At 39.6% G+C, this 25,807-nt stretch overlaps 1 protein-coding gene across 2 annotated transcripts in view; it reads left to right on the top strand.

The window, feature by feature from the left end:
- LOC104941017 (CD166 antigen homolog) overlaps positions 1-25,807 on the top strand; it is a 32,808-nt gene that overhangs the window by 5,840 nt on the left and 1,161 nt on the right. The window contains exons 2-13 of one of the 2 annotated variants that reach the window (XM_010766054.1): positions 18,007-18,113; positions 18,340-18,559; positions 18,690-18,754; positions 19,174-19,261; positions 19,476-19,649; positions 21,017-21,141; positions 21,256-21,388; positions 21,695-21,807; positions 21,898-22,024; positions 22,551-22,672; positions 24,549-24,681; positions 25,421-25,450. In XM_010766054.1, coding sequence (XP_010764356.1) covers positions 18,007-18,113; positions 18,340-18,559; positions 18,690-18,754; positions 19,174-19,261; positions 19,476-19,649; positions 21,017-21,141; positions 21,256-21,388; positions 21,695-21,807; positions 21,898-22,024; positions 22,551-22,672; positions 24,549-24,681; positions 25,421-25,450 — 1,437 coding nt within the window. The remainder of the gene's footprint in view (positions 1-18,006; positions 18,114-18,339; positions 18,560-18,689; positions 18,755-19,173; positions 19,262-19,475; positions 19,650-21,016; positions 21,142-21,255; positions 21,389-21,694; positions 21,808-21,897; positions 22,025-22,550; positions 22,673-24,548; positions 24,682-25,420; positions 25,451-25,807) is intronic. The other variant, XM_010766060.1, reaches the window with a different exon arrangement.

The raw sequence follows: 25,807 nt of genomic DNA, 5'->3' as shown, positions 1-25,807 counted from the left end.
AGAGAAATGATGCTTATAATATATGCAACTGGACCATATGGTGTGGTAGCTGCTCACATACAGTAGACCCTGTAACAATAGACAATGGCCCTAGATGTGCAAAGAACAGTACAGTTGGATAAAACTGTAATTCTGATGTTTAACAAAGTGGACAGTCATGAATTCTAAATGTATTTGCTCTTTGTCTGCTATGCACCCCCACACGTACACACACATGTTTCTTTCCATGCCCAGCAGGACACTGAACAGGTGGGGGAGTGTTGGTTTTTAGGGCCGAGAAGGGGGCAAACCATGTCTCTTTATGGTTTCTGTTTGTGTTTGCAGTTGTTGAAAGAAAACACATTGGTCCCATCGCTCATGTTGTGCTAAATGATTACAACCTTCAAGTTTTTCTCTCATTATTAACTTGATTACAACTTCCAGAGAGAGCAATTCACTCTGCTGGCTCACAGAGCAGAGAGATGTATGAGCGACTTAGCTTTGAGAAAAAGAAATTACTTGTGTGGCAAAAGCAATCACTCTCAGGCAATGACTCAACGGTAAAAAGGGTGTTTTTTTGCTTGTGACAGTTTTCTACACAGGATTATCAGTAAAACAGCAGAAAGAATCTTAATTAAACTTTGGTGACTGGTTTGCCCCACTTTCAGAGCCAGAAAGTGAGATATATTCCCATTTGTACACACTCAAATTGCCTCTTCATCTGCCATGTTTTGGTGTTATATGTTAACTTGGCAGGTTACATTTAGCACTTTATTGGCTTTTTATAAACACGGTTTTCATAGTTATACAAGGAAGGACATTTTAAAGTGAAAGAAAACATTGTAAGGTTTAACAGTATTCTTGTGGCCATTTTCCTCTTATTTTGCACACATGTTCCTCGTTCTGCTGTGCAAAATAATGGTTTATTTGTTATTCAAGGGGAGGGACCAGAGTTCTTTTGTTTCAGCTGTGAAGAAAGGCTTAACAACAGGAGAGGAGAGGGATGACTGGGCTATGCAATAGTGCTTCGTTCTTTATGCAGGAATACCCCCATTGAAATGCATGAAGGTATCCTTGGTTTTGGTGAAAGAGCAACAGCACTCTGAAATTGGGCAGCCCTTGTCTCAGGGACAAAAAGTGAGGTTGTTTCTGTCTTTTGTCATTGATGCAGCCCCTGGCTTTCACTGGATTCTTGTGGACTCCCGCCGACTGTATTGTGTGGCTGGCTCCTTATAAACAAATGAGTGTATGATAGTGACTTCTTGCTCCCGCTCTTCTCTTTGTCATTAATATGGAACAGCACACACCCCTCGGAGAGGGCACAGAGTAGCTGCTGCCTCTCCCTGCACTTCACATTTGCAACCTGACTGGAGGGGGGGGGGCTTGTCTCTCCTCCATATGAAAAGCCTGTGGCCACACCCTTCCTTAACATGGCCCGGATCTTTGTTCAAATTCTCCATTAGAGGCAATGCTCTATTTTAATGAATTCTTTTAGAGGCCTCCATTAACTGTGATGGTAATCCTTCGACCTCAGAGAATATTTAAGGAATACCATTCAGGGGCATATCTGTGTGGGGAGCCAGAAGATGGGTGCTTATGTGGCTTTTGTTTTACATTTAATGAACTTCTTTTTCCTCATTAAATAAATCTTATAGATTAAGCCAAGACAAAGGAACTTATCCCACCACTGCAAGCAGCAGGGGCTCGTACTGACCCATGGAAGGGGGTTAGTGGTGAGCCTCTGGTAATTATGCCTGCACCATAATGTCATTATATCTGCATACTTATGAGAGACAGGGAAGACAAGAGGTTGTTATTGTATGAGCCTTTTAAAGCGAATTCAGTGTCGTTGACTCAGCTTTTGGGTAGAGGTGAAACCTCCATCTCATCCCAGGCCAACTCATAGAATGACATGAAGATTTGTCATCTATTCATTTCTGAATCATTCTCTGTTGGGCAATAAGCCTGATTGTAATACTGAGAAGTCTCCCTATTCATTCAGACGCTGTTTATTAATTTTTCATTCATGAAACACTGTTCTGCTCCTCTACTCTGCCTTAGGGAGTGAACAGAACGGCCCTGTGTCTGCATCTGACCTCAGTATTCACATTCTTGCGATTTTAAAAGCTGTTTCTTTGTGTTGTGCTGGTGTCCACGATCCTTCCCTCACAAACTGCAGCAGCAGTCTGCGATGCCTGAAGCTATCTTTGATTACATGCTGCTTCGGTTGAACTTGCAGGAGACACGAGTTCTCATTCAGGGAGACTCTTCACAGGGGATGGCAAGAGTATATCTTTGATTTGAATTAAGAGCCTGTCATTCTTTTAGTGCCTAAGTACAAAACAAGATAGAAGATGAAATGGTTGACCCTGTCCTCTATGGGTCAACACTGTAGCATTACTCTTGGGGCTACCCTTGAACCTTTTATAAAGGTCTAAGACAAGGAGGGAGGGGGAGGGCAGACCCAACCTGCTCTAACATGCTTTTCCTTTTTGAAATCATGGCATTGGACCAACCTTTCAAGAAGATGTAGTACACATGCTTCCATAGAAACATGGTTTATATAGTAAGTTAAGAAAGGATACACATTTGAAATATTAACCTAGAATTCATATATAAATAGATAAAAAAAAAATGTATATGTAATTTAAATATTGTCTTATATAAGCAAATAACTAGATTCAACAGCTATATATAACTTTAAGCTAATTATTTAAACTCTGTTTCCAAAATCTAAAGAGTTAAATTAAAACCTTATGGTTATGTACAACATAATGTTTTTTTGCTTTCAACCTCATAAATCAATCCCCCCCGTTCCCCTTTTCGATGAAAGACATTTCCAAATTCCAGTCCCTAGGAAAACTATGACTATCACCCGAGGGCTTGAACTTTCTGATCTGAAGTTCTTTGCACAGAATGTTATTTACTGGGAAGAAATTGAATCCTGACACGACACAATCCTGTCTTGTTGTGAACAAAAGGCTTTAGCAAAAGTACCACTGTTTCCTCAGAGCAAGTCAAGTGGTGGCGCTTTACATGCACAGGCGAAGCTTTGAATGATAAATGGCTTGTGTTAGATGTGTTATCATAAGACGCTTTGCTTTGCTGTTAAGTATTCAGCTGTTCCACTGCCAGACCTTACAAGGAAGATGAAGAGATGCTTGTCTGGTAATTGGATGCAATACTTAATTTGTCTTAATGGGATGTCTTAAGAGGTCAAGTAGTCTCTTGTTCCTGGGGAGAATCTCTGAGCGTTACACATCCCACTGGTGCGTTTTAGACACCGATTTGTACTAAGTTTATCTCTTAGCAATAAACTCAATGTGCATCATACTGGTTAAACGTTGGCTCAACTGCAAGGTGGTTACAAAATAAACAAAGCAATGAGGTTTAATAGTAAACTCACAAGCAGCCTGTCTACACGTGTCCCTTGTCAAATAAAAGTTGCTTTATTGCCGTGCCTCGCTTGTCTGTGTGAATAGAAGATAGATAGATTAACTTTGTAGTGTTTAATTTTGAGAAATGAAATGCCATAACCCATTTTGCTACCATTCATTCCCCCCTTATAAAAGCAGATACAGAGGAAATGACACATCATTTCCTCATATAACGATAGTAATTTCACTTCAGCGCACTGGATGACACAGCAAAGCATTTGACAATTAATTATGGATTTGTTTCGCAGTGAGTGTAAGACGTTTTAGGTTAAAGCTGCCTGGATTTTCTAGGAAATCTCAGGATTACCTGTCTTATTGTGGAGGGCTTGCCACAACACGCTGATTTATAAACAGAGCCATAAAAACGGATACACTGAACGAAGAGAACATTACAGCCAAAGTCATTTGTTCAGAAAACAAGATCTCCAGTGGGCTTTTAATAATTGTGCTCAGGGGGGGATTCCTCTGATTTTATACTTGAATAAATATATTTTTTATTGGCCTCAGTAATGTATTGTGTTCACTGAATTTGAATTTCCCAGGTTTTATATCTACACATATTTATGTTCTCAATATAACCATATTTGTTCACATGTTGTGTGAGCTAAATGATTATAGCAACATGCTCACACTGTGTTAACATGCTTAAGGTATGATGCTTTTCAAGTTAACCATTTAAGATTAGCCTTCGAAAGCTGATAGCATGCTTGGGACATTTTTACCTGATAATAAACTATGTATAAGGTAATGGGGTCAGCAGATATAACACACATTCAAACTAAGGGGAACATGAATATATGTACTGGGGCTGCAAAAAATATAATGAATTGATTATCTTCACTTTTAGTCTAATTCACATTTCATGGAAATCAATCCATATGTTGTGGATACATACCTTTTAAAGCCACATTTCATTTATTTTATGGTGGCACCATAGGAGACATCCGGGAATAACCGAAGGCATTAAGCTTGATCATCTGGGTAACATGAATGTCTTTACAAAATTTCATGACAATCCAGTGTTCCAGTGCTAAAACTGTGGAGATATTTCAGTTTAGAAATCAGTGGTAGACTAAACGGACATTGCTATCTTTAGTGCCATGCCAGTAAAAAAAATGCCTAATGGTTTTGTTCTGTTACAGCTTGTGGCTCTTTATGGACTTTCGAGGGAGCTCTTGTATTTTTGTGTGACCCTGGGGTGGAAGCAGCTCCTTGCTCCAGAGGACTTTCAGAACAGCGGGTTGTATCATTTTGCTTGAAGGAGAATAGTCTGTGCAGAGCAGCCCCATAGAGAGTTTTACCCAAGAGCTCTTTAGGCCACGTTGTAGAAACATTATTTTGTAGGTATCTTTCAGAGTTGCTTATTGACAGGTTTTGTATGAAGTGGGGGGTTTGTCTGCTACTCACCGTCTGTTAGCTCTGCAGGACTACATATTCTATTGTTCTGGGTGTACCGCACAGGACACGATGCAGAGGGGGGCGATTCAGGATGTACACTGCCAGGCTGGATGGTTAAAAGCACTTACCCTGATGTATGGCTTCCCTCATGTCATAATGGTAGAAGAAAATTCAATAGCCTCTACTAATGAAATTATTATGCTTTAAAGGACCCGGGTTCCTAGGACGACAGGGACATATGCTAAAAAACACAAACTGAGAGTGGTTATCTTATCTTACACAAACAAAGGACTCAAACAAAAGCAAGATTGGGTTTGTTGTGACATTTCTATCTGGGCGGATAACACTTTTTGTGACCTTGCTTCAGCAATAGTCAAATTGTCTTTTGGACATCCGTGAATTTATTTTTCATAAACAAACACTTTATGGAATACACTAATCCATCACGCACCAAAACCAGCTTGGCGCCATTGGAGTAGCCATGAGTAAAACCTTTCCATTCATATTTGCAGTTATCCCGCCATGTAGGTCTGAAAGTCCTGAAGTCGTAGGAAGACTCAGTGGTGTGACGGCGCTTGTTAATCTCTGAGCTTTCACAGTACTCCATCAAAGCAGACGTTGGCCCATGGGTATTAAACATGAAACCACACAGATTTGATGTGCAAGCAGGTACATAATCCTTTGTATGTATTATCTGCATTCCACGTATTCCTCCCACCGCTCTCTGCTCTGTTTAGCCAGCACAGGCTTTAGGACCCCCCCAGAGCCAGAAGCTCAAGCAGGACACAATTTGAAAATCGTCATGCCCTCTTAATACCAACCAGGCTGTTTGGCTTATTTGGATGTGGAGCATTGCCTGCTCTGTTTCACAGTGAAGGGTTAGAAGGTCAGTCCTGTCATTAAGAGTGAACAACAGCATACATGACTCTTTGCTCAACTAATGTGAAAGTATCGGCCTTGCCACAGCAATTACCGGAGATGAAAGCTACACAGGCCATGAGTAGATCAAATAAAAATATCTACCTGTTAATATTTTCTGTTGTTTACAGCATGACAAGGCATGCATTATTGATATTGCAAAGCAGGTGCTGTGAATTATAATCAGACAATAGTACAACCAGCGCACATATTTCCATTAATCATCCATTTTGTGTTTGGGGAAATATTATTCCATGGCTCATGTAGCGTCTAATGAAGCACTTTAAGATCGATAAGTGGATGCGTTCTTGTTTACCCACGTAGAAAAGTGATGGGCTCTGGGTGGATTAATCTCCCTCCTCCTCCTACCACTGTGGTCAGGACTGTGTGTTTTTCTTTAGTATAGACAAGGCTCCATTTCCCTTTGACGGGGAGTGTGGGGGAGGGGTTGTAGCATCAGGTTATATTGTTATCCTGAGGCAACACCCGCACCTGTATTTTGTGAATTCAAAAAGTATGAAGGTAAACAGAAGTGCTCCCTCAGGCCCAATGAGCCGCAGATGTTTGAAGGATTTCCTGTTGAGGGAGGCATGGGGGCTGGGACAGGGCGTGGCTTTACCAGGAAAGGAAGCACTTGTGGTTCAAATTGACATGCAGTGTAGTGGCAATTTATGTGCTAAAACCAAATGCTTCTGAAAGCATTGTCTAACACTACTGTACCATTTCTTCATATTTGCTGTTTCATCTTTTTACTCTAATGAGGATTATTATTCTCAAGCGCTTCAAGGCCACAGGGCTGATTTGAAACTACTCCTTTTCACACTAAGTTTGAACTTCCATAATTTGATGACTGTTGTGCTTTCTATAGCTCAAGAACACAGGTGTCCAAATAGCGATATGAGACATCCGCGTGAAAGTGGATTTCTGAGGCGTTCTGCCATGCTACACAAAACTTTGTTTGCCCGCCCTATCTTGTATATAAGCTTTGTTATTTTGTGACTATTGTGCACACTCCTGCAAACTACTCTGTACTCTGTGAGACATGTACCTTTGAAGCTTCAAATAAATAACCAACAAGACAACGCTGCTTGCTTTCACCAGTTTATTATTGATTACTCTCATTGTACATCTTTACAGTATTGACGAGTTTAAAATATCCACAACAGCAGGTACTTGAACAAAAACATTCTGCAAGTGGGTAAATACTAATAGTGGCATGTGAAGCTGCTGGAGTAATATTTCAACATGTAAATCAAATCCACCAAATGTGTTACTATGCTTTCAGTCTGATCGTGCATTGGATGTTTCAATGTTGACCTTCTGTACGTCTCTGTCTGTTTCCATAAAAGTTGATGAGGAGGGCATGGGTTTTGTGCCATGGCTGCAACTTCCAATTATAATCATGACCAATTCAGCTGTCATTTCTTTCAGACAATAAAGAGAAATGCCCATCACATGTTTCCAGACCCCAATGTGACCCTTGCAAATCTCTTTAAAGGTCCACAACGCTTAAGATATTATGTTTTGAACGATATAAAACTGAAAAGTTGGAACAGTGTTTGACATTTCTACTTGATAAACGACTCAATTAAGCGATTAAGAGCCAAAACGATTAGCGATTAGTCATTTTTCAGGCAGAAATGCCAACGAGTCTCTAGACCAAGCTTTTCAAATGAGGATTTGCTGTTTTTCTCCCTTTAATGGGGTCAAACAAAACAAGACATTTGAAGACATCCCCTTTTGCTATGTAATTGGAATCGGCATTTCTTCACTATTCACTGACATTTCTTAGAACTAAGGCTTAATAAATCTAATCTGATTATTTTTAATTAAATTATCTAATCAATGAATCCATCTATCTTAATTTCATAAAAGGATCCTTTTGTCTGAAAAAGCCTAGAAATGTAATGTAGTTACAGTTATATAAAAGAGAGAACAGAAGCAAATCCTCACATTTTATTTGAGTTGGAACCAGCAACATGTTTGACATTGTAATCGTAAAGTGACATGAACATATCAACATTTTCCTTCTTTATGAATTAATCAACTTATTGTTCCGGTGCCAGCCTTTCCTCTCTCTCTTTCTATTGCAATATGACGTTATAGCTGAGGACCCTTCAGGCTAATAATAAAAATTGATCACAAATGTTACTCAACCTATTATTTGGAGTGCAGACACTTAGCCTGGAAGTGAGTCCTGCTCTAGTTGCTTAAGGCAAGTGACAAGGGCATGTTATGGCTCCTATCCAAAATCGGATACCTCCCATCTGGTGTGATAGCTCTTGAAGAGACCTGGTGCAACGACAAGCAGTTTGATGTCAAGAAAGTTGTCTTAAATGTGTCAGAAATATTTTTAAATTGCCTATTAACCCATCTGACATGATGGTGGGGTGTGGGGGTGTTCAAACAACTTGAGGCTTCACTTCTTGAACTTAGATTTCTGGATATGAGTTCAAATGCTTCAGTTATTCAGAGGGCACTTTATTCATTAGTGAAAGGCATTACTCACTCCTTCTGGAGCATCCACACCATCTGCTGCCCCTCTTTAACCCTTCCTTTTATTTTATTAGGCTCTAAACATTTATTTCATTATGGTGTCTGCCTGCATGTTTAAATCTAAATTAGTTTGATTACGCTTCTTAGTGATTGCTAAGTGCTTTTAATTAAATAGCCTACAAAGGGTTATTTAAAAGGGAAGTGCTACCCTCTGTGTGCATTTACCAGTGCCTAATAATCTTATACTCGTGTTAAAAACACCAGTAAACCATAAACAGTTCAACCTGTTTTCAAGGCTAAACCCAAAAAGCAAAATGAAATGTTGTGAGTCTAGTTGTACAATAAAATCCCAAGAATACACACAAATGTATCTAATGTAATATGTGTTATTCTCTTGGTAAAGGTTTGATGTATCAGTTCTTTAGAAACACTGTTAAACAAGATCAGCCTAGGATAAAAAAAATACGACAGGCGAGTGACTGCCACACTGAATGGCAGTCCCCTTTTAGAGATGAATGTATTGAAAGTTAAATGTCTTGTTATGTATTACTACAACTACACAGATAGTCATGTGAGCTTTAATATCTCTGACAATGATAGAACTCTTTTGTATTCCTACCTGAAAAGAAACCTCATTGTGGCTCAGTTGAGAAATGGTATTAGCTCCCATTAGTGTCAGCTTCTGACAGCGAAGAATCTGTCTTGTAGACTTTAAACCCAGAGTCTTGGTCGGGTTAATGTCAGCTCTTCCTGGAACATGAAAATGAAGTCATGTTCAGAATGTGAGGCCCTGAGTTGCATTAGGAAGGGTTAATGGATAAGCATGAAGCTTTGAAACTGCGCCTTGTTAATGGCCTAATGTTGCCTTTAATGGTAACAACGTTAATGGGATTTGTTGGTGGATGTTTATAGTTAGGACGTGAGCCCTCCTATGGTCCGCCCAAGACCACCCACAAGCCGCCCCTCACAACTACTTCTTCCCTCGGGTGCCTTGGCCTGCGCCCTTTAAATATATAATTCAGGATATAATGGACGAGATCTCTGAGTGCACTTACCACCTGATCACTCCCGCAGCAGACTGCTGTCTTAAGAGCAATCCACGCACTCGTGCTGCTCATCTGCCGACGCAATTTATGACATTTTTAAAGAGGGTTTTACTAATGCTCGTGTGGTCGAGTGTAAAGCGAGGAACACGCCACAAGATCAATTTCTTGGAAACCTCATGGCAAGTCATTTAGAGTGATAATCACCCTTCTTGTAATGTGCTTTTATCTTTCTCATCTGTCTCGCTCAGAAAAGTAATGGAACAAAATGACCCGTCATACTGCTAATAATGTGCAGAGGCATACATACGTTCCCACAGATACTCTATAGAAAAAGGTGTGTGTGTCCCTTCTAATTGAATACCTATGCTCTTAAGCCTTATCGTAACATGTATTTACCCCATTAATTCTAGTACCAACAAAAGCTTTTCCCCAGGTATCGGATTCAGTGCTCTGCTGGAGCTTTGCAGAACAATTTAAGCCCAATCAAAGCTGAATGATCTGCTTTGATTGGGCTGTCAGCATCTTTAGAGTGAGACATTGATTTAAGGGAACTTGAACATCATTTATTAAAAACACTTGGCAATTGTTCTTTTTTTAAATCCAATATTAAAATCACTTGCTAATCAAAGGGGAACATGCAAGTACTTCTTGAATCTTTTTCTGTAATCTATAAATCTCCCACCCTGCTTCAAAGCTTGAATGTCAGTCAATTAGTGATCGTACAGAAATTCGGATGGCACATATATTCCCTTTGTTGTTAAAAGTACAAGAGGATGTCTACAATGGAGGGGCTAATGGGAAATAGCTTTTGCCAATCTACCTGGCAGCCAGAGGTCTGTTTTCTTCTCTTATTACCTTGGAGTCAAACAAAGACATCATGTTGAGATATTTCTACTGAAGCCTCGAGGATATTTAATGGAAACTTGACTATCTAACACATCACCGGGAAATATCCATTTAGATGCCAGTCCCTTAGAATAACATAGTTATCCAACTACTTCAGAAAAAGTGAATGTAGACATAAGGTGATATGTTACTCAGACAGGGTCCTTAATGGACCAGAATGCAATGCAGTCACAAGTCATCCTGTGTTTTGAGATACAGAGCAGGACTCACTGCTACCTTTGGGCTTATTATTCTAGTGCTATTATTCTCCTCACCTACACACCAATAACCCACTGCTGAAACAAATATTTGTGTCTGTTCTCAGGGGATATCAGCAGGTATTCTGGGAATAAACATTAAAGTAAACAAGATGTGATATAACACATGTACTGGTTACTCTCCTAAATTAACTCCAATAATCCAATCCTGCAAAATGAAAAATACTCTGATAAAAATGGTGTTTGAAAACTTGGTGTAAAAATCTTGGACCAAATAAGCAACAATCAAATAAAAGTTTCTCCTGATTTCTAATTAATCATTTTCCAAATAGCCCCAAGACTGAGTTAACTTAGCCCACTATATTGTTTTCCTGTGAAACCCCATCTGTCATACTAAGAAGCTGAATACAAAATATGTTTTGAGGGCTTTTAAAACCTGCATTGAACATCACAGATTTATGATATGAAAGATTTATCTTCAACAACATAACATTTCTTTAGGGAAGATGCCATCAATTACACAAGTTGTTTAAAACACCCGAAGGCTTAAACAAATCTTTTCCTCCTTCTTGAGCCCTCCTCTCTTTCTTTGTCCTCTCGCCTCGATCCCCGACGAGGGGCGGAAGCAGCAACCTGATCCCTCAGCGGCAGGTCTGCACAGGTACTGAGGGCCGTCATGGAGACGAGTCTGAAATCAGAGAAAATGGAGCAAGCACTTTCAGTCACGAGGCAACAAAGGGAACCCGACAGGTGCAACTGCAGGCGATGCATTAGCCCTGTTCCCGCCTGTTGTCGTCTGGAGGTGTCTGTGACCACACATGATGCAGCAAATGAACATTGTTTTTTGCCTGAGGGGGAAAAAGCTATGTATATGTCTCAAAATAATTTGAACTAGAAGTGTATTGTATATCTAGTGAGAAGAGAGTGTAAAGCAAATTAGGTTATTCATTGTTCTGTACTTTAAAGTATAAAGGTGCATGATTAAGGATCATTGAACATCTCTAATCTTTGCTACTGCACTCTTACTGTTTGTAAACCTGGTAGATACACATTTTGCTTTTTTTCCCTTCTGAATAACATGCAGCATTAACATGTGGTTTTGTTTGCCTAGCATGAACTCTATTGTTGTTTCACGGTGGCCTGAAAATGTGTCCACGCTGCTGGGGTGAGGGAAAGGAGCCATTATGCTTAATAGACTCAGACTAATAATACTGTGCGGTGTATACTCTGCATAATTCTCCATTTGATGTCCATTCTCCTTCTTAGCACCACACAGGAGGGTTTCGCCCTGAGGTGACACACATGACTCGTGTACGCTTTGAACATTTGCAGGCTTTTAATTTTTATCATAATGCTTTTTTTTTCTACAAACAAGAATGTCAAAATCACAGTATAAAATAATAATCTGATACATATCTGATACAAAAAGTAGCAATTCATCCAATTAATCAAGCGAACATCAGCATTTTTGCATAAAAAATATATATAAATCAATGATTTATTGTGGACCCAAAGAAAAGGCCAAATGTATTTATATTATATAGTGTGATAACTGAACAACTTTTCTGTTATCTGAATGTTGGAAGTGGATTCATTGAAGTTTTCAAGCCTTGAAAGAGAAATCTTGCCTAAGTGTTGCACAGAGAACATCATCTAATTTAATAAGTGCAAGAAATAAATTGGTCTCCTGGCTATACATCAATTCAGCGTTATATAAATGTGAGAAATATCACAAACTCTTTTCCGTCATAAACTAATAAATGTGTTAGATTTTTGTCACAGTTTCTCGAACTTGTAGATAAGAATCTGCAGTTGTTATTTAAAAGCAAAGAGACTAGACAGGCCTAGTTCAGCTGGACTGCAGATAGCGCCTGTGAGTAACGTTGTAGAAAATGAAACCTTTGTCCTAAGTGTTTCTGTCCATAAAGGGACCTCCTTTTCAGAGTGTTGCCCTCTAAAAGACCTTTACTCCTTCTGGAGGTCAGAGGGGTGCAGGGGGACATCTTTAGGGTGGTGGGTAGCTTTTTATGCCCTGAAACAGATGGTGTGGCAGAAAATGAGGCTTGGGAAATGGCTTGAAATCTCCATGTCACACACTCTGCAGTTCATTTCACACAATGCGGCTTTTGTCTACCCCAAAGTACTTATGCAAACTCATGCCTGCTGCGTACTTCTGCAAAATCAATGCATTTAGGGAAACTAGTCAATATCAACACTGGAATACTTTTTTCAATTCTTCAGCAACAACTTTGAAAATATAAAAATCAATGCATTCATTTATTTATAGAGCAAAAATACAAAATACTGTCTGGCCACAACTTCAGATGTGAGAATGTGCTGGTTTTCTTTGTCAAATAGTGTGAAGTTAAGATAAGATAATAAGTACTTCAATGATCCCAATTTGGGACATTTTGGATTGGTGATAGTCAGATAATGTGTTTGGGTTGTTTGAAGAAGTCGCCTTGGCATAATAAATTAGCTATTTCCTTAATTTCTTTGAGATGTATTACTTAATAATTATGTATTGCAGCAACTTGGAAGACAGCCCAATGAGTACCTTTATACATTTGTAACAACAATATATTAATGCAATCCATTCAACATTTTTTGAGTTATTTTTTAAGTCAGGAGCAAAGAGGTTGACATTGTAAACGATGCATCCTACCCATCCTATTTTCATCCTATTTTCATAGCTATAAACAGAGCTGAACGTACATTCAAATGTGTCCTGCATGCATCCCCATGCTTCAAAATGGAGAGTCTCTCAGCTGTTGACATTAGTGTTTTTTGTCAACCATCTCTCCTGTATAAAATACAAACTGATGCCCTTAGTTCTACACCGTAACAACACTGACAGGCAATTACAGTAGACAGAAAAAAGCTAAATTATAGAGCTTGACATTTGGAATGGTACCTCCATGGTTCAGCCTGCTGCACAGAGAAACTGTGTGAAAGGGATGTTGTGCAAGTGTGCTGCCAGTTATCCATCAGTGACATGATTACTACCCTTCCCCTCGACAGAGAGAGACAGACAGTGATAGTGAGGAAGTAGCTTGGTTTATGTTAAAAAAATCCCTCTTTGGTCTGGAACACTTCCTCCTAAGCTTGTACTGTAACTGAATTCAAATACAGTCATATGCTTTTCATAGTAGTCTGTAACATAAGAGTTAAGTCTTCAAAACAGAAGCTTATAGACCTCATTTAATACTAAATGGCTAAAAGGATGCTCTTGGGAACCTGGTGGTAGACGGAAGGATTTCCCGAAACATTTCCGCATCTTTCTACATGACAGAGGTTCCTCTATTTCTTTCTTGACGGCTAGTAATGAGTTATAGAGCCTATTACATCTTTGATCCCTTCTCGTTTCAGCACTTGTTCAAATATTAAAGAAAAGACAAGGACGAGAAGCAGAATATCACGGGAGGTTAGCTTTTCTTTGATTTCTCGCTCCTTAGACAAGCGCTGTTCACTATAAGAATCTCGCCTTTCCTCAAGTATTATTGATCTAGCTGAAGTGGTTCTGTCTGCCCCCTCGCCGCTGAAGCGCTTCTGAAGCAAGGCTATTTGCCATCAAGTCTTTGTGGACATGCGCCATGGGATCTCCTCTCACAGCACAATCCTCATTTTAGGCACTTTAATAAGTTTCGGCCTACGTTTACTTTCAACTGAAATGACTTGCCTACACACTCAGACACACACACAGACACACAAATAGGGGGGCGTAAGGTAGCAAAACAGGGATATAGAGACCTGTGTGGGGAGGTAGCTGATTTCCCTGGCGAGCTTATATCGGAGCTGTCGTCACCTGTCTCTTCGCCGGGATAGAGGCGCCTTAATCAGGAACATGAAAGTGTCTCCTGTGGTGCCGCCTCCTGTCTCTGTCACTCGCCTGTCGTTTGCTTGATTTACCATCGCCAGAGTATTAGCTAATATCCTGTGTCCAGTGTAAGAACTCATAAGCTTCATAAGTACCAAGAAATTCACATCCATCCTGGTGTGCCAAGTTCTGGTTTCAGTGGAATAAAGTGCCAATAAAGGATTTGTAAAGACACAGATGTAGCACATTGGAATAAAGTGATACTTAACCCCAATCTGCTGCTGAGATTATTTTTTTTAAATGGCGCAATACTTCAGTTTGGTGTATCACAGAATGGGGCAATATTGTGTTGCTTGAGGCACTTTTGTTTCCATTAGTAATATGTGTAGTGTCGATCAATCCCATTTAAACGTGCTTTGGTTTAACGCAGGTAAAAAAGCTGTTTGGAGAGCCAAAGAGGTGTAATTCATTGACCAGAATCCCCCCCAAATTCTTATCATTGATATTCAGATAGCTGATGGGTTTTAAGATTATTGAGTCTCAGAGACCCCTCCTTTGAACATGGTTTTATACAAGGGCATTTTACACAGCACTACTCCAACCAAATCCCAAATACCATCTCTCTTCAAAACACAAGTTATGTTATAATTAATATTGACAGACTCTAAATGACCTCGTCTTTGAAAGATCTTCGGCAAACAAAATACATGTGTAGGCTCCATTTATACATGTGAATTCAATATAACATATAATATCTAATATATTTCCTTATCTGTTGTAATCAATAACAATGGTTTACATCGCCTCAATGCTTTTCTACAATATTGTTTTTTAATAAGGTTGGAAAAGGAAAAAGACACAATGCAGTTGTTATTTTAAATAATAATACGTAGAGCAATGTAGACGTAGAATAAGGCCAAACACAACAAAGCACACGGTTTAGTTAGACTCCCTGTAACCATTTCTCTCATGACAACTGTGGAGTGATAATACTTCCGTATGCATTGTGGGCCTGCATGTGATTGCAAACGTGAAGTCACACTGTTCACCTACTTTTGTGGCGAAGGATTACCTTATCTCAGTAACCAGCAGGAGCTTTTGTCTTCTGCAACTCCACAAGTCTGATTAGTTCTCATTGTGTAACAGTGTAATCTGTACAGATAAAGCCTTTTCCTTAATACAGACTCTTCTAAAGTTCTCAGAGAGGCTGAACACAGCTGTATTTGAATATTCAAAAAGGCTCATTTGAATTTGAAATTGAAGGAGTCTATTTTACAGGAAGTGCGATAACCTTTCTGGCTCTGCAGTTCTTGCATTGTAACCTGAATACAACTCACTCTATTGACTTAACAATTGAAAGATTGGGAAGACCAGGTTGTGCAGGACTCTTTCCTGAGAGAACACCTGGAAAACAAACGAGGACAAATGTGATTCATAACAAGATTCTGAACACATTATATTATGCACATAATCTAGATACTGACAGATTATCTTTGCCACTGTAACACTACATATGAAATGCAACATGATATCATAGGACTTGACACATATGCAAAACGTGTGCCCAGGTCCTGCACAGAGAGCTCATTAACTCCATCCTCCTAATAGATTCACCATGTCTTCATTTCCTGTTTTCCACCTAGTGTGTGCACTCTTCTCTGCCTAAAGCCCATTCAAACACAAGAGTCTGTTCTATTAAAAGCAATGTACATCAGAAAGATAAACCAAGGCAGTGTAGGACAGCTACATGGGCATGCTGTGTTCACACCAGCAATCTGCATTTCTATTTCAGGTGGATCGGACAGAGGTGTACAAATCTGGATGGGAGAAAGACTCTTAATAGGCTTTCAAATCATTTAAATGTAGGTTTAAGGTGTGGCAAATCATGAATAATTGGAGGAATCCGTCATTTTAATTGCACTGCAGTTGACAGGTGACAGCTGTACCCTGTTTTTGGTGAAGAATTCCTGGTACAACTGTCATCTGTTGAAATGTGGCGAGCTTTGTTTTGTCTGTGTTGTCACTATTAAACATCTCCGAGCCTTTTTGAAATGCATGGATAGTGTCTCTGGGGGTGATGGGCTTTCGGTATCTGTTTTTTTTTTTGTGTGTGGGTTACAATGCTTTGATACTCACAGATAGAGCTTTAAGATTTTATTCTAGTCATCACCAAACATTAGACCACATACATTTTTATATCCATTTTGTTCTCCGTGTGTTTATTGTTTCCTGGTCTCTATAAATGCTGATATTTTTGGATCCAGCAATCTAACTAGTTGTATAGAGGTGTTATAGTTTATTAGGAGACCTAGAACATTTGTATTAAGTTCAATATATTTGTTTAAATTAACACTTTTTATAAAGAAATTAAATATATCGCACATTACTTGAGTGTGTGCAAGAGCAGACAGTTAGTGTTAGCTATTGTGGCTGTTGAATAAATAGTTTAAAATTTGAGAAAATAATCTATTTTTGCCGTGCATTGAATGAGAATGAAAAGAAAAGGCAGCAAAACATGACCTGTAAAACATCCCATTATTAAATTGTCTGTTTGGCATCTTCACTGACAGGCTTTACTGACTCTGGTTAGCTCAGCGTTAGACTAGATTTAGTTTTGAAGCTGACGGCTCATACAGATGAGTGACAAGTGTCGGGAGTGAACTTGTTCAGCTGAGTGGCAGGAGGACAGCATTAACAGCAGACTGTGTTGACTGGAGGCAAACTTTGAGTCAACACAGACATTGTTGTGTATCTTTAGTAAAGTAATGCTGCATAAAAGTACATAAGCATTTGATGAACTTGTTTAATCGTCTTTATGTGAAAATGACACTCGACAAGAGGGGGTTTATCGTGACGGGAACATAACAGCCGGAGCAGGACGCAGGAGATGCTTGTGCTCATCCTTAAATCACAAGCAACTGTGCAAATATGCCTTCAGGATCCCAGTTGTTACTCTGTCCCAATGTAGACAATGGTAACCATAGCAAAAGTATCTACTTTCATTCAAAGGGATTCAAATGAGTATCACGCACAAAGCAAATGAATTAACCGCCCCATCTTTGCTCCACTTTGAGGAAAGGTCTGCTGAGTTAAGAGGGAAAGTGAGACCAAACCTTCAGTTGCATTGCAGTCTTACTTGTTGTAGTCTTTTTGTTGTGCATGAATATAAACAGACAATTTTGTGGATGAATGCACGCAGAACATTTGAGCATCTTCATTGTTTTGCACTCTTCCTGTAAAATCCACAAACATTATTTGTCCGACAGATGGAAGTTGATTTGGCCACTGCTTTGTTTTCTCACACTTTACTGACTGGCTGATGAGCTGTTTTGGGTTTTAGCTGTCAGATCTTCGTCTCCACGAACCCACTCGTGCGTGCAACACACGGAGGTGAATGTGAATACCAAAAACTGAGCAGCACCTCATTTTCAGTCGTTCCATGGCAGCCGCTTCTTCCCCAGAGCCCTCTGGCTCTAACCCTCATGGCAGCCCATTGAAACACCTCATCCCATCCCCCCTCTCAAGCACTTAGTCTCCATGGCGATTGAGGTTTTCTTTTTCTTTTTTTACCAAGGGAGTTGTTACATTAGCAGAACTGTATAGAAACTGCTGTTCTCAGTGTATTTAGCTGAGCACTAAGTGGTATTGGTGTAGGCCAGTCATATGATTAGTAAGAAGGGACTTTGAAGCCCTTACAATAATAACAGATTTGACTTTTCATTCAAAAAATGTCATGCTATGTTGGAGCTAACCAGATTAGCCCTGTTAAAAAAACTAATTGAAAATTGTGTCTCTGCTTTTCTCTTTCGCAGTCAGCGGTTTGGTGACGGTTATTGGCCTGTATGGGGAAACACTGGAAATCCCGTGCAACAATGGAGCAGTGAATACAGAGGACACCCTGATCACTAAATGGAAATATGTAAGTCACAGTGGAGGTCAATAGATTCAAAATGGTGGAGTCCGTCTGACACCCACTTATCATGTCTGAACCACGCCCAGTCTGAGTGCACATGCAGTGCCAAGCATCTGTCTCTTCATAATAAAATGCATGAATCGGGGCAAACACTGTGTGCTTTTAATTTGAAATGGATGCCAGTGCCATATGTGACAGATATGTAACAAGTGCACTCTGCTTTTCTCTCCAGGACAAAGGTGAGGGTCTTCCAGGAGACCTGCTGGTCAAGGGGAGAGACCAGAATGTCTCCATCATGACCACTGATGAATACAAGGGCCGTGTTAGCATGGCTGCAAAATCCAGCCTGCTTCTGTCTGCCGCCAAGCTGAGTGACCAACGCACTTTCACCTGCATGGTGGTCTCTGATATCACAGACATCACAGAATATCCAGTTAATGTGGTGATTCAGAGTGAGTACAAGCTTCTATCGTCTTAAATAACTTTTTCTTCTTTTGGATTTCTTTGGTTGAGGTGTTTAATAACTGACTGCAGTATACAAATCACCCACATTAACTCCCCACTCTCTTTTATGAATTGCAGAGACGCCGGAAGGCCTGGAGATCTCTGACAAAGCGGAGAAACTAGAAATTGGCAAACTTACAAAGGTGGGTTTTTAATGATAAACATTGCTTATACATACATTATTTTAAGCAGCAGCCCATCAAGGGAAATCCCGCACTTGAGCAAAGGTATCTTGAGGCATAGCTGAGGCCATGTTACTACAGTAATGAGTTCTTTGAAGTGATTCTCATGAATTAGTAAATAGCAGAATCCCCCTTACTGCAATTAAAATACCCAGAGGATCTGAGTGGCTTTAGAAGAGCTCGGGGCATTTCATGGTCTGTTGCGTAGAAACAACTAAGTCCTCAAATGCCGGAAGGGTGCTACAAAAAGCTAACTTGCTCAGATGTTTAGTCACTTAAAGAGATGCAGATTTATTTGACATGCATTAAACATTGATTGTTTTTCAATATGTGTGTGCAGGTATTTGCTATGATTTAAAGGTGTTATTTGTGTACCTTAGCTCGCAAAGTGTGTTGCCAAGGACTCCAATCCAGCGGCAGAAATCACATGGCTGAAAAACAACACAACTCTGAAAGCTGATGGAAAAGGTGCGTAGCCTATTCTTCAATCTGTTGGAAGATTATAATTAGTAATAGCAACAAAACAACTCTTTAGGGTTTGAGTTGACATTAAGAAATATTACATACACAGATGTATTTATTCTCTCTGACTGAAACAGTTACTGTACATTGTTCTTCAGTGCTGCACTTTCAAAGTGAGAATGTCGCAATTTTGAAACAAAGTTGTTCGTTTTTTGTCTAGGGATTTCCATCCAGGCCTCGCTGCTGGTGAACGATGTGACTGGCCTTTCGACCACCTCCTCCGTACTTGAGTACTCTGCGCAAAAGGAAGACACGGACGCCGTGTTCACCTGCAGTACTAAGAACACTCTGGCCGCAGGGATCGTGTCCTCTCCAGTAACCTTCAGTATCACCTGTGAGTCCCCGAGGCCACGCAAACAACCCACCCTGAAAACACTTGCTGAACTGTTCAAGCTGCTATAACACAAAATCCCGCTGAGAGTTAGATGAGAAGAACAATACCTTTCTGATGTCAGCAGAGTAAAGATAACGCTACAGAAAGTTAGCTTAGCTTTTAGCATTAAGACTTGGGACAGAGGGAAACAACTAGCCTGGCATGTCCAAATATGATTTGTATACATTGAATGAATACATCTTAACTTGTTAATTGGTGATTTGCTAGGAGGTGAATTGTTTAACTTTGCGCAGAGCCAGCCTGGATTTTCCCAGGCTTTTTGCTGAGCTTAGCTGTCTATCGCAATATAATTATATCTAATGGAGAAGATATTAGAGTGGTATCGATCCTCCCATCTGCAAGCTAGCAACTACGGTTATGTAATCATCATATTTCTAAAGAAGATACTACTAAGACAACCAAAATATGGCACATGCATCTCGTGCTTGACCATCACCCTGGGTATTTTGGTAGCCATCCAAATGCTGATGAAGGTTAGACATTTCAAATTCTATTTCAAGTTTAAAAAAAATAAACAAACCATTGTAGATTTCAAGCCAGTGGGTTGTGACTGAATGCAGTCTAATTTGGCAGAAACATGAAAGGTTACAAAAAAACAGCACCAGTCGGTTTCTCCACTTGTAGAAAATCAATCACAACATGTTATACAAGGCTGATTTCAAAAAATAATTCTGTGCTTTTTCTTTCCCCTTTTCACTTTTGAATAGGGAAACAGTGGTTATTTTTTCAATTATGAGCCTTAATTATTTAACGGGGTATGATTATTTTAACTGTGATGTGATTTTCTCCTATTTTTATTATATTTTTTGGAGTAAAAGATAAGAATAACGGCTATTGAATAGCCTGACTTTAATTTTAAGTCATGTTTTTCAACATCACACAACATCTCGCTGGGCTTTTCAGGATTACATGAGCAGCAGCTCCTGACCCACAAATTACAAAGACTAATACAAGCTATTTGTAGTGGAAACAGGCTGTAATTTTATAGACTATATTAACAGTTGTTATGTCATTCTTTCCTACTGCTACAACAAAGAAGAAAACAGTAACAATAACTTTCATGGTGACAGAATTTGTTTTAAATCCGCATTAAATATTCATGCTACCTGCTAAGTGCTGACTTTAAATTCAAATGTATCACTGTCGTAACACTTTCTCACAAGAAGTGTGAAGAGTCTTGCCTCTGCTGAAGTAGAAAGCTAGAGCTCTCTGTAGTGTGATGACACAGTGTGTCTCTGAAGTCAGCTGTTAGGGGAACATGCTCATTAAGTGGCCCTCTGACTTTCCATCTCCTACTTTCTGCCCAGACTCCACAGAGAACCTCATCCTTCAGGTCACTGCTCAGGACTCTCTGGTGGAAGGAGACAGTATGACCCTGAAGTGTGTTGCTGATGGAAACCCAGCTCCAACCGCCTTTAACTTCCACCTTAAGGTACAGGTGCTTATCAATATCTCATTGAGGCACTCAGAGATGTCTTCCATTCATGCTTAATGTGTTGTTGTCTTTTCAATGAGGCTAATCTCCCGCCATTGTATGTCTTTGAAGGGAGAGATGGTGAAAGTGGAAAACGATGATACTTACACCATCACTAATGTCTCTCGCAACACCACTGGTGAATACAAATGCTCTCTCGTTGATGACCCAGCAATGGAAGCATCCAAGGCCATCACAGTGAACTGTAAGGGACCAAAACATGGTGTAGTATGCAGTTTGGCCACAAGCCAGCATGATTGTCAGCACATTTACCTTTCCCGCATGTAATTTTCTTTATAGCTATGTTTATTGCTAGATGAAAGAAAGTCCTACTGTTTTTTTTCTTCTTTTGTTTCGTGAAGGAAAGTGTTGTGTCAAATACACTGCCTCTAATAAGCTGCATTTGCAGGGCATTGAGCCAAGTGCAGGGTTGTGTGGTTAACGACAGGAATGTTTCAACCCTTGTCAGGCCTCTGAACCATCTATTCACAACCCTCTCCTCTCTTGTTAGACCTAGACATCAATTTAATCCCCTCTGGAAATATCGTCAAGAGTGCCGGTGAAGCATTGCATCCAAATCTCAAGATTGATTCCTCCGGAGACACAAAGGTCTCCTGGACAAAGGTAAAAGCAATCTTTTATACAACAAAGCCTGAATCAAGTAGGAAAAGTGTGTGGTTGTTATTGACAGTCCATCCTTTTCATTTGATACAGGACAATGTTAAATTGGACAAAGAGCCCAAGTTTGCCAAGCTGACTTTTGCTGATTCTGGCCTCTATGAGTGTGAGGTGACGCTTGGGCTCCTCAACCAAAAAGCCTCTCTTGAGCTGACTGTTGAAGGTAAGAACTCAGAGATTTTTAGGATATATTATTAGTAGCTTGTTGTTGAGAGTTAGATTAGAGAAGATGCATACCACTTTTGCCACAAAGCAGCAGGTAAGAGCAGTAATAAGCAAGCCTTGGTTTGGGCTCAGGTAACATAATCAGCCTAAAAACATAAATAACTTGGTATATCCTGATGTTTAAACATTCAGACAACCCAAAGTGTAATTGGTAAACTGAGGTACTGCTAGGTACATTTTGTTACTTTTGGACAGAGCCACTCTAGCTGTTTCCCTCTTTCCAATCCTTATGCTAAGCTACGCTAACCAACTGCTGGCCATAGCGTAATACCTACCATAGAACTAAGAGTAGTATCAATTATCTGATCCAGGAAAGCAATTAAGCGTATTTTCCAAAATGTCAAACTATCCCTCAAGTGAGTTCCTCATCAGACAACTCTGTGTCTGTGCTTGAATGAAATGCAACCATTCACGCCACACGTGCACTCATTCAGATGTATCTGAAGGGTTACGTCCTGTTGCAGGTATTCCGGTGATCACAGAGCTGACCAAAAAGCGTGGCGAAGATGGCACACATGAAGAACTGATTTGTAAGGCTGAAGGTTCTCCAAAGCCAGCTGTTTCCTGGAGCATCAACGGCACCCTGGTATGCACACACACACACACACACACACACACACACACACACACACACACACACACACACACACACACACACACACACACACACACACACACACACATATACTGTACATACTCTTGCGGCATTATCCTTTATCATGTAACCATAAAAAAAAATCCTGTTAAAAATCAAATACAGGTATGTGAAACCATTTCAAGATTTCACACAATAGCATAATATTATGTCCATAAATATGTCCTGAATGTCACGATTAAAAGACCGCCTCCAATGACAAATTACGTTTTTAAGAGATCCTTCAGCAGGCTTTCAATGTTTCTGTCGGTCCCTCTTTGAATGATAAATCAATACTGGTTGAAATCCATCTTCTGTCCTTGGTCCTCCTGTACATTGACTGCAGCAGTTAGGCAGCAGTGTCTAAGTATGGTTTATAAAGTATTCAAGGCATATTGTAGATGATTTCTATGTGCAGCACGCAATATCTGGCTTCATCTGGATCTACACAGGTACAACGTTTTTGATTAATTAAAGTGTTACTTTAGGTGTTAGGTACATCACACAACTTCTTAACAAAATACTTTTTCTTCCACTGAAATATACTAATGGCTCCTTTAGCAGTGAAGACAAACCACTGAGATGCTTCTAGTTGTTTCAATTTAATGGCATTTTCATCAAAACAAACCTACGAATATCACCCGCAGAGATGTGAAGATGTGACTCTGTTTAAGCTTATGATAAAAGATCTGAGACTTTTCAGTATCTCGGCCTTGAGACAGTTCATGCCTTGCCGTGCCACTGAGTGACTTCTCCCTCCCTGTTGTGTGAAGAGCAGTTTGCAGTGTTAGTATTTTCCCCGGCTACCACACTTATCTACTCCAAACATTTCTAGACGGGTGAGCTCAGTGTTTCGAAAGAGAACATTTCTTTATTTTTTCTGAGGCTGAAACCCAGTGTTTCGCTACAGACTGTCACAAAGACAATGGCTTCCAATTGGACATTTCTTTTCTCTTTTGTCTCAGTGGTGTACCTGTGTGCACTGATGGCGGAACCGCTCAATGAAGCATTTTAAATTCCATGTGAATCTGAGGGTGTGTGTAGGATGGTTACACTATTTTTCAGCTCTTTCAGTCAATGTCTAACCTCCAAACTTAAACCTGTGAGTCATTATGAATCAACTCGATAAAAAGAACAAAACATACAAACTACAATTCAGTCAAAGTTTATGTTTTTGTTCTCTCGTCCCATCCTAATTCACAAAAGATAGCAATGAAAAGGAATGAACACAGGCTCATTAATTGCCAAGATGTCCACATCTTCCTGTACTGTACACGTAGAAGACCCTGAAATAGGGTGTTGGCAGTTTGTCTTTGTGTCTGGGGCTTTCCCCTGAGACTCAAGTGTCTATATCCCAGAGGCACACATGCGGTGTCTTTGTCATGGAAAGGCTGAGTCACATATCAATCCAACGTTGCCCCCTAGTGGTACAAAAAAACACTCATTCAAGGTTCAAGGTTCTTTATTTATTCATACGAACATAGCTACAGTGTAGTTATGCCGAAAATCTTGTGTCACAGGCTTCTCCAACAGAGCAACACAAAACACAGATAAACAGAAAATATAGTGCCAGTAAATAGTAAAAAAAGTGAAATAGTGCAATAAGAGTCTATATGCAAGTTATTGAAATAAGATATATAGATAAATAATTTTTAAGTAGCAGCCAGATGAATATTAAGGATGTTGTTTCAACAGTTCAGGTGTTTAACAGTCTTATTGCCTGTGGGATGAAACTGTCCCTGAGTCTGGTGGTTTTAGTCCGGATGCTGCCATGACATGTTTAGATATCCTACGTATATACTAATGTGTTTTTTCTCTTACCATTCAGATTGATGAGAGTCCCTTTGTCAATGGAAAGATAACACAAAAGATCAGAGTGGTGCCTATTGAGAATCTGACTGTCTCTTGTACGGTGTCCAATGAACTTGGCGTGGCTACCAAAACTATAAATGTGTCATCCAGTAAGTACAACGTAGTAGTACAGTCCACTCGCCTCTCCCCGCTTTTTGCTCTAAACTAACTCAGTGATCTTCCTTTTGTAGATGTTTTTCTAAAATGCTAACTCACTCTTTCTGTCTGCATGTTGACTTTACATTATTGTTCAAAAACTACTATAATTTAGCAGGTATGTACATTAAAGCTGTTTAAATGGGTATCAGTTAGATTTATTTTTACAAAAAAATAATGTTTATGAACTGACATAAAGCTTTCTGATATATTTACTCTAAGTTACCTACAGTAATACACCATTTTAGTCCATACCAGGCAAAAATAAGAGGTACATGTTTAATAAGACACCTATACAGCGTTAATTCAGCATGTAGAAATTTGTATTTCATATTTTATTCTTGAGTAAAGAACTTACTTCTCTCACATCATCACTGTAACAATCTTATTCATGCATGCACGTATCACTTTGTACACAGTTTTCTCAAAGCCTGCAGTTTTAAAATCATTCTTTGCTGTCTCTTGCTTACTCATTCCTGCGTGTTTGAGATAGCATTTCACCTCTCTTTTCCCCTTCACTGCGTGGTGTATATGTTGGGATGCTGGACTTTATCTGTTCCCTCTCTGGAACTGCAGTACTTGCATGCAAAAGTAGAATACAAGTAGAGTGGTTAAACTTTTCTGGACTTCAAGTTTGCTTTCATTTTTTTTTATTTTGATTTGCAGTTAATTTTATTTCATATCTGATTTCAGTAATTGAGGAGGTGAGAATGGATAAAAAAGGTAAGTTGTAGCAGTCTTCTTGCTTGTAAGAATCGGTGGAAGGTGGGTTAGTTAAAGACTATGGGGAAATAAAATGTTGCACACTGTAAGATTAAATATTTGTAACCTCGCCTTAGGCTCTGCAACTGAATCCGAAACTGAAATCATCTTTGGACACTTTTTTCGGTCATTAATAAAACACAGATGAAGGAATGAGAGGAGTGGAGCTACCAGCATCCTGACAACATGTCAACATTGTCCATAATCCCGTTGGCTGATGAAATTAATCACTAACTAAGAATGTCCGTCATTAACATTTAAGTCAATGAGTCATAACCATACGCAGTGCGGATGTGACCATACATCAATGCATTTATT

This window comes from Notothenia coriiceps, unplaced genomic scaffold, assembly GCF_000735185.1.
Source record: "Notothenia coriiceps isolate Sejong01 unplaced genomic scaffold, NC01 NC01_scaffold00000307, whole genome shotgun sequence".
NCBI lineage: Eukaryota > Metazoa > Chordata > Actinopteri > Perciformes > Nototheniidae > Notothenia > Notothenia coriiceps.
This window is presented reverse-complemented; position numbering and strand designations above follow the sequence as displayed.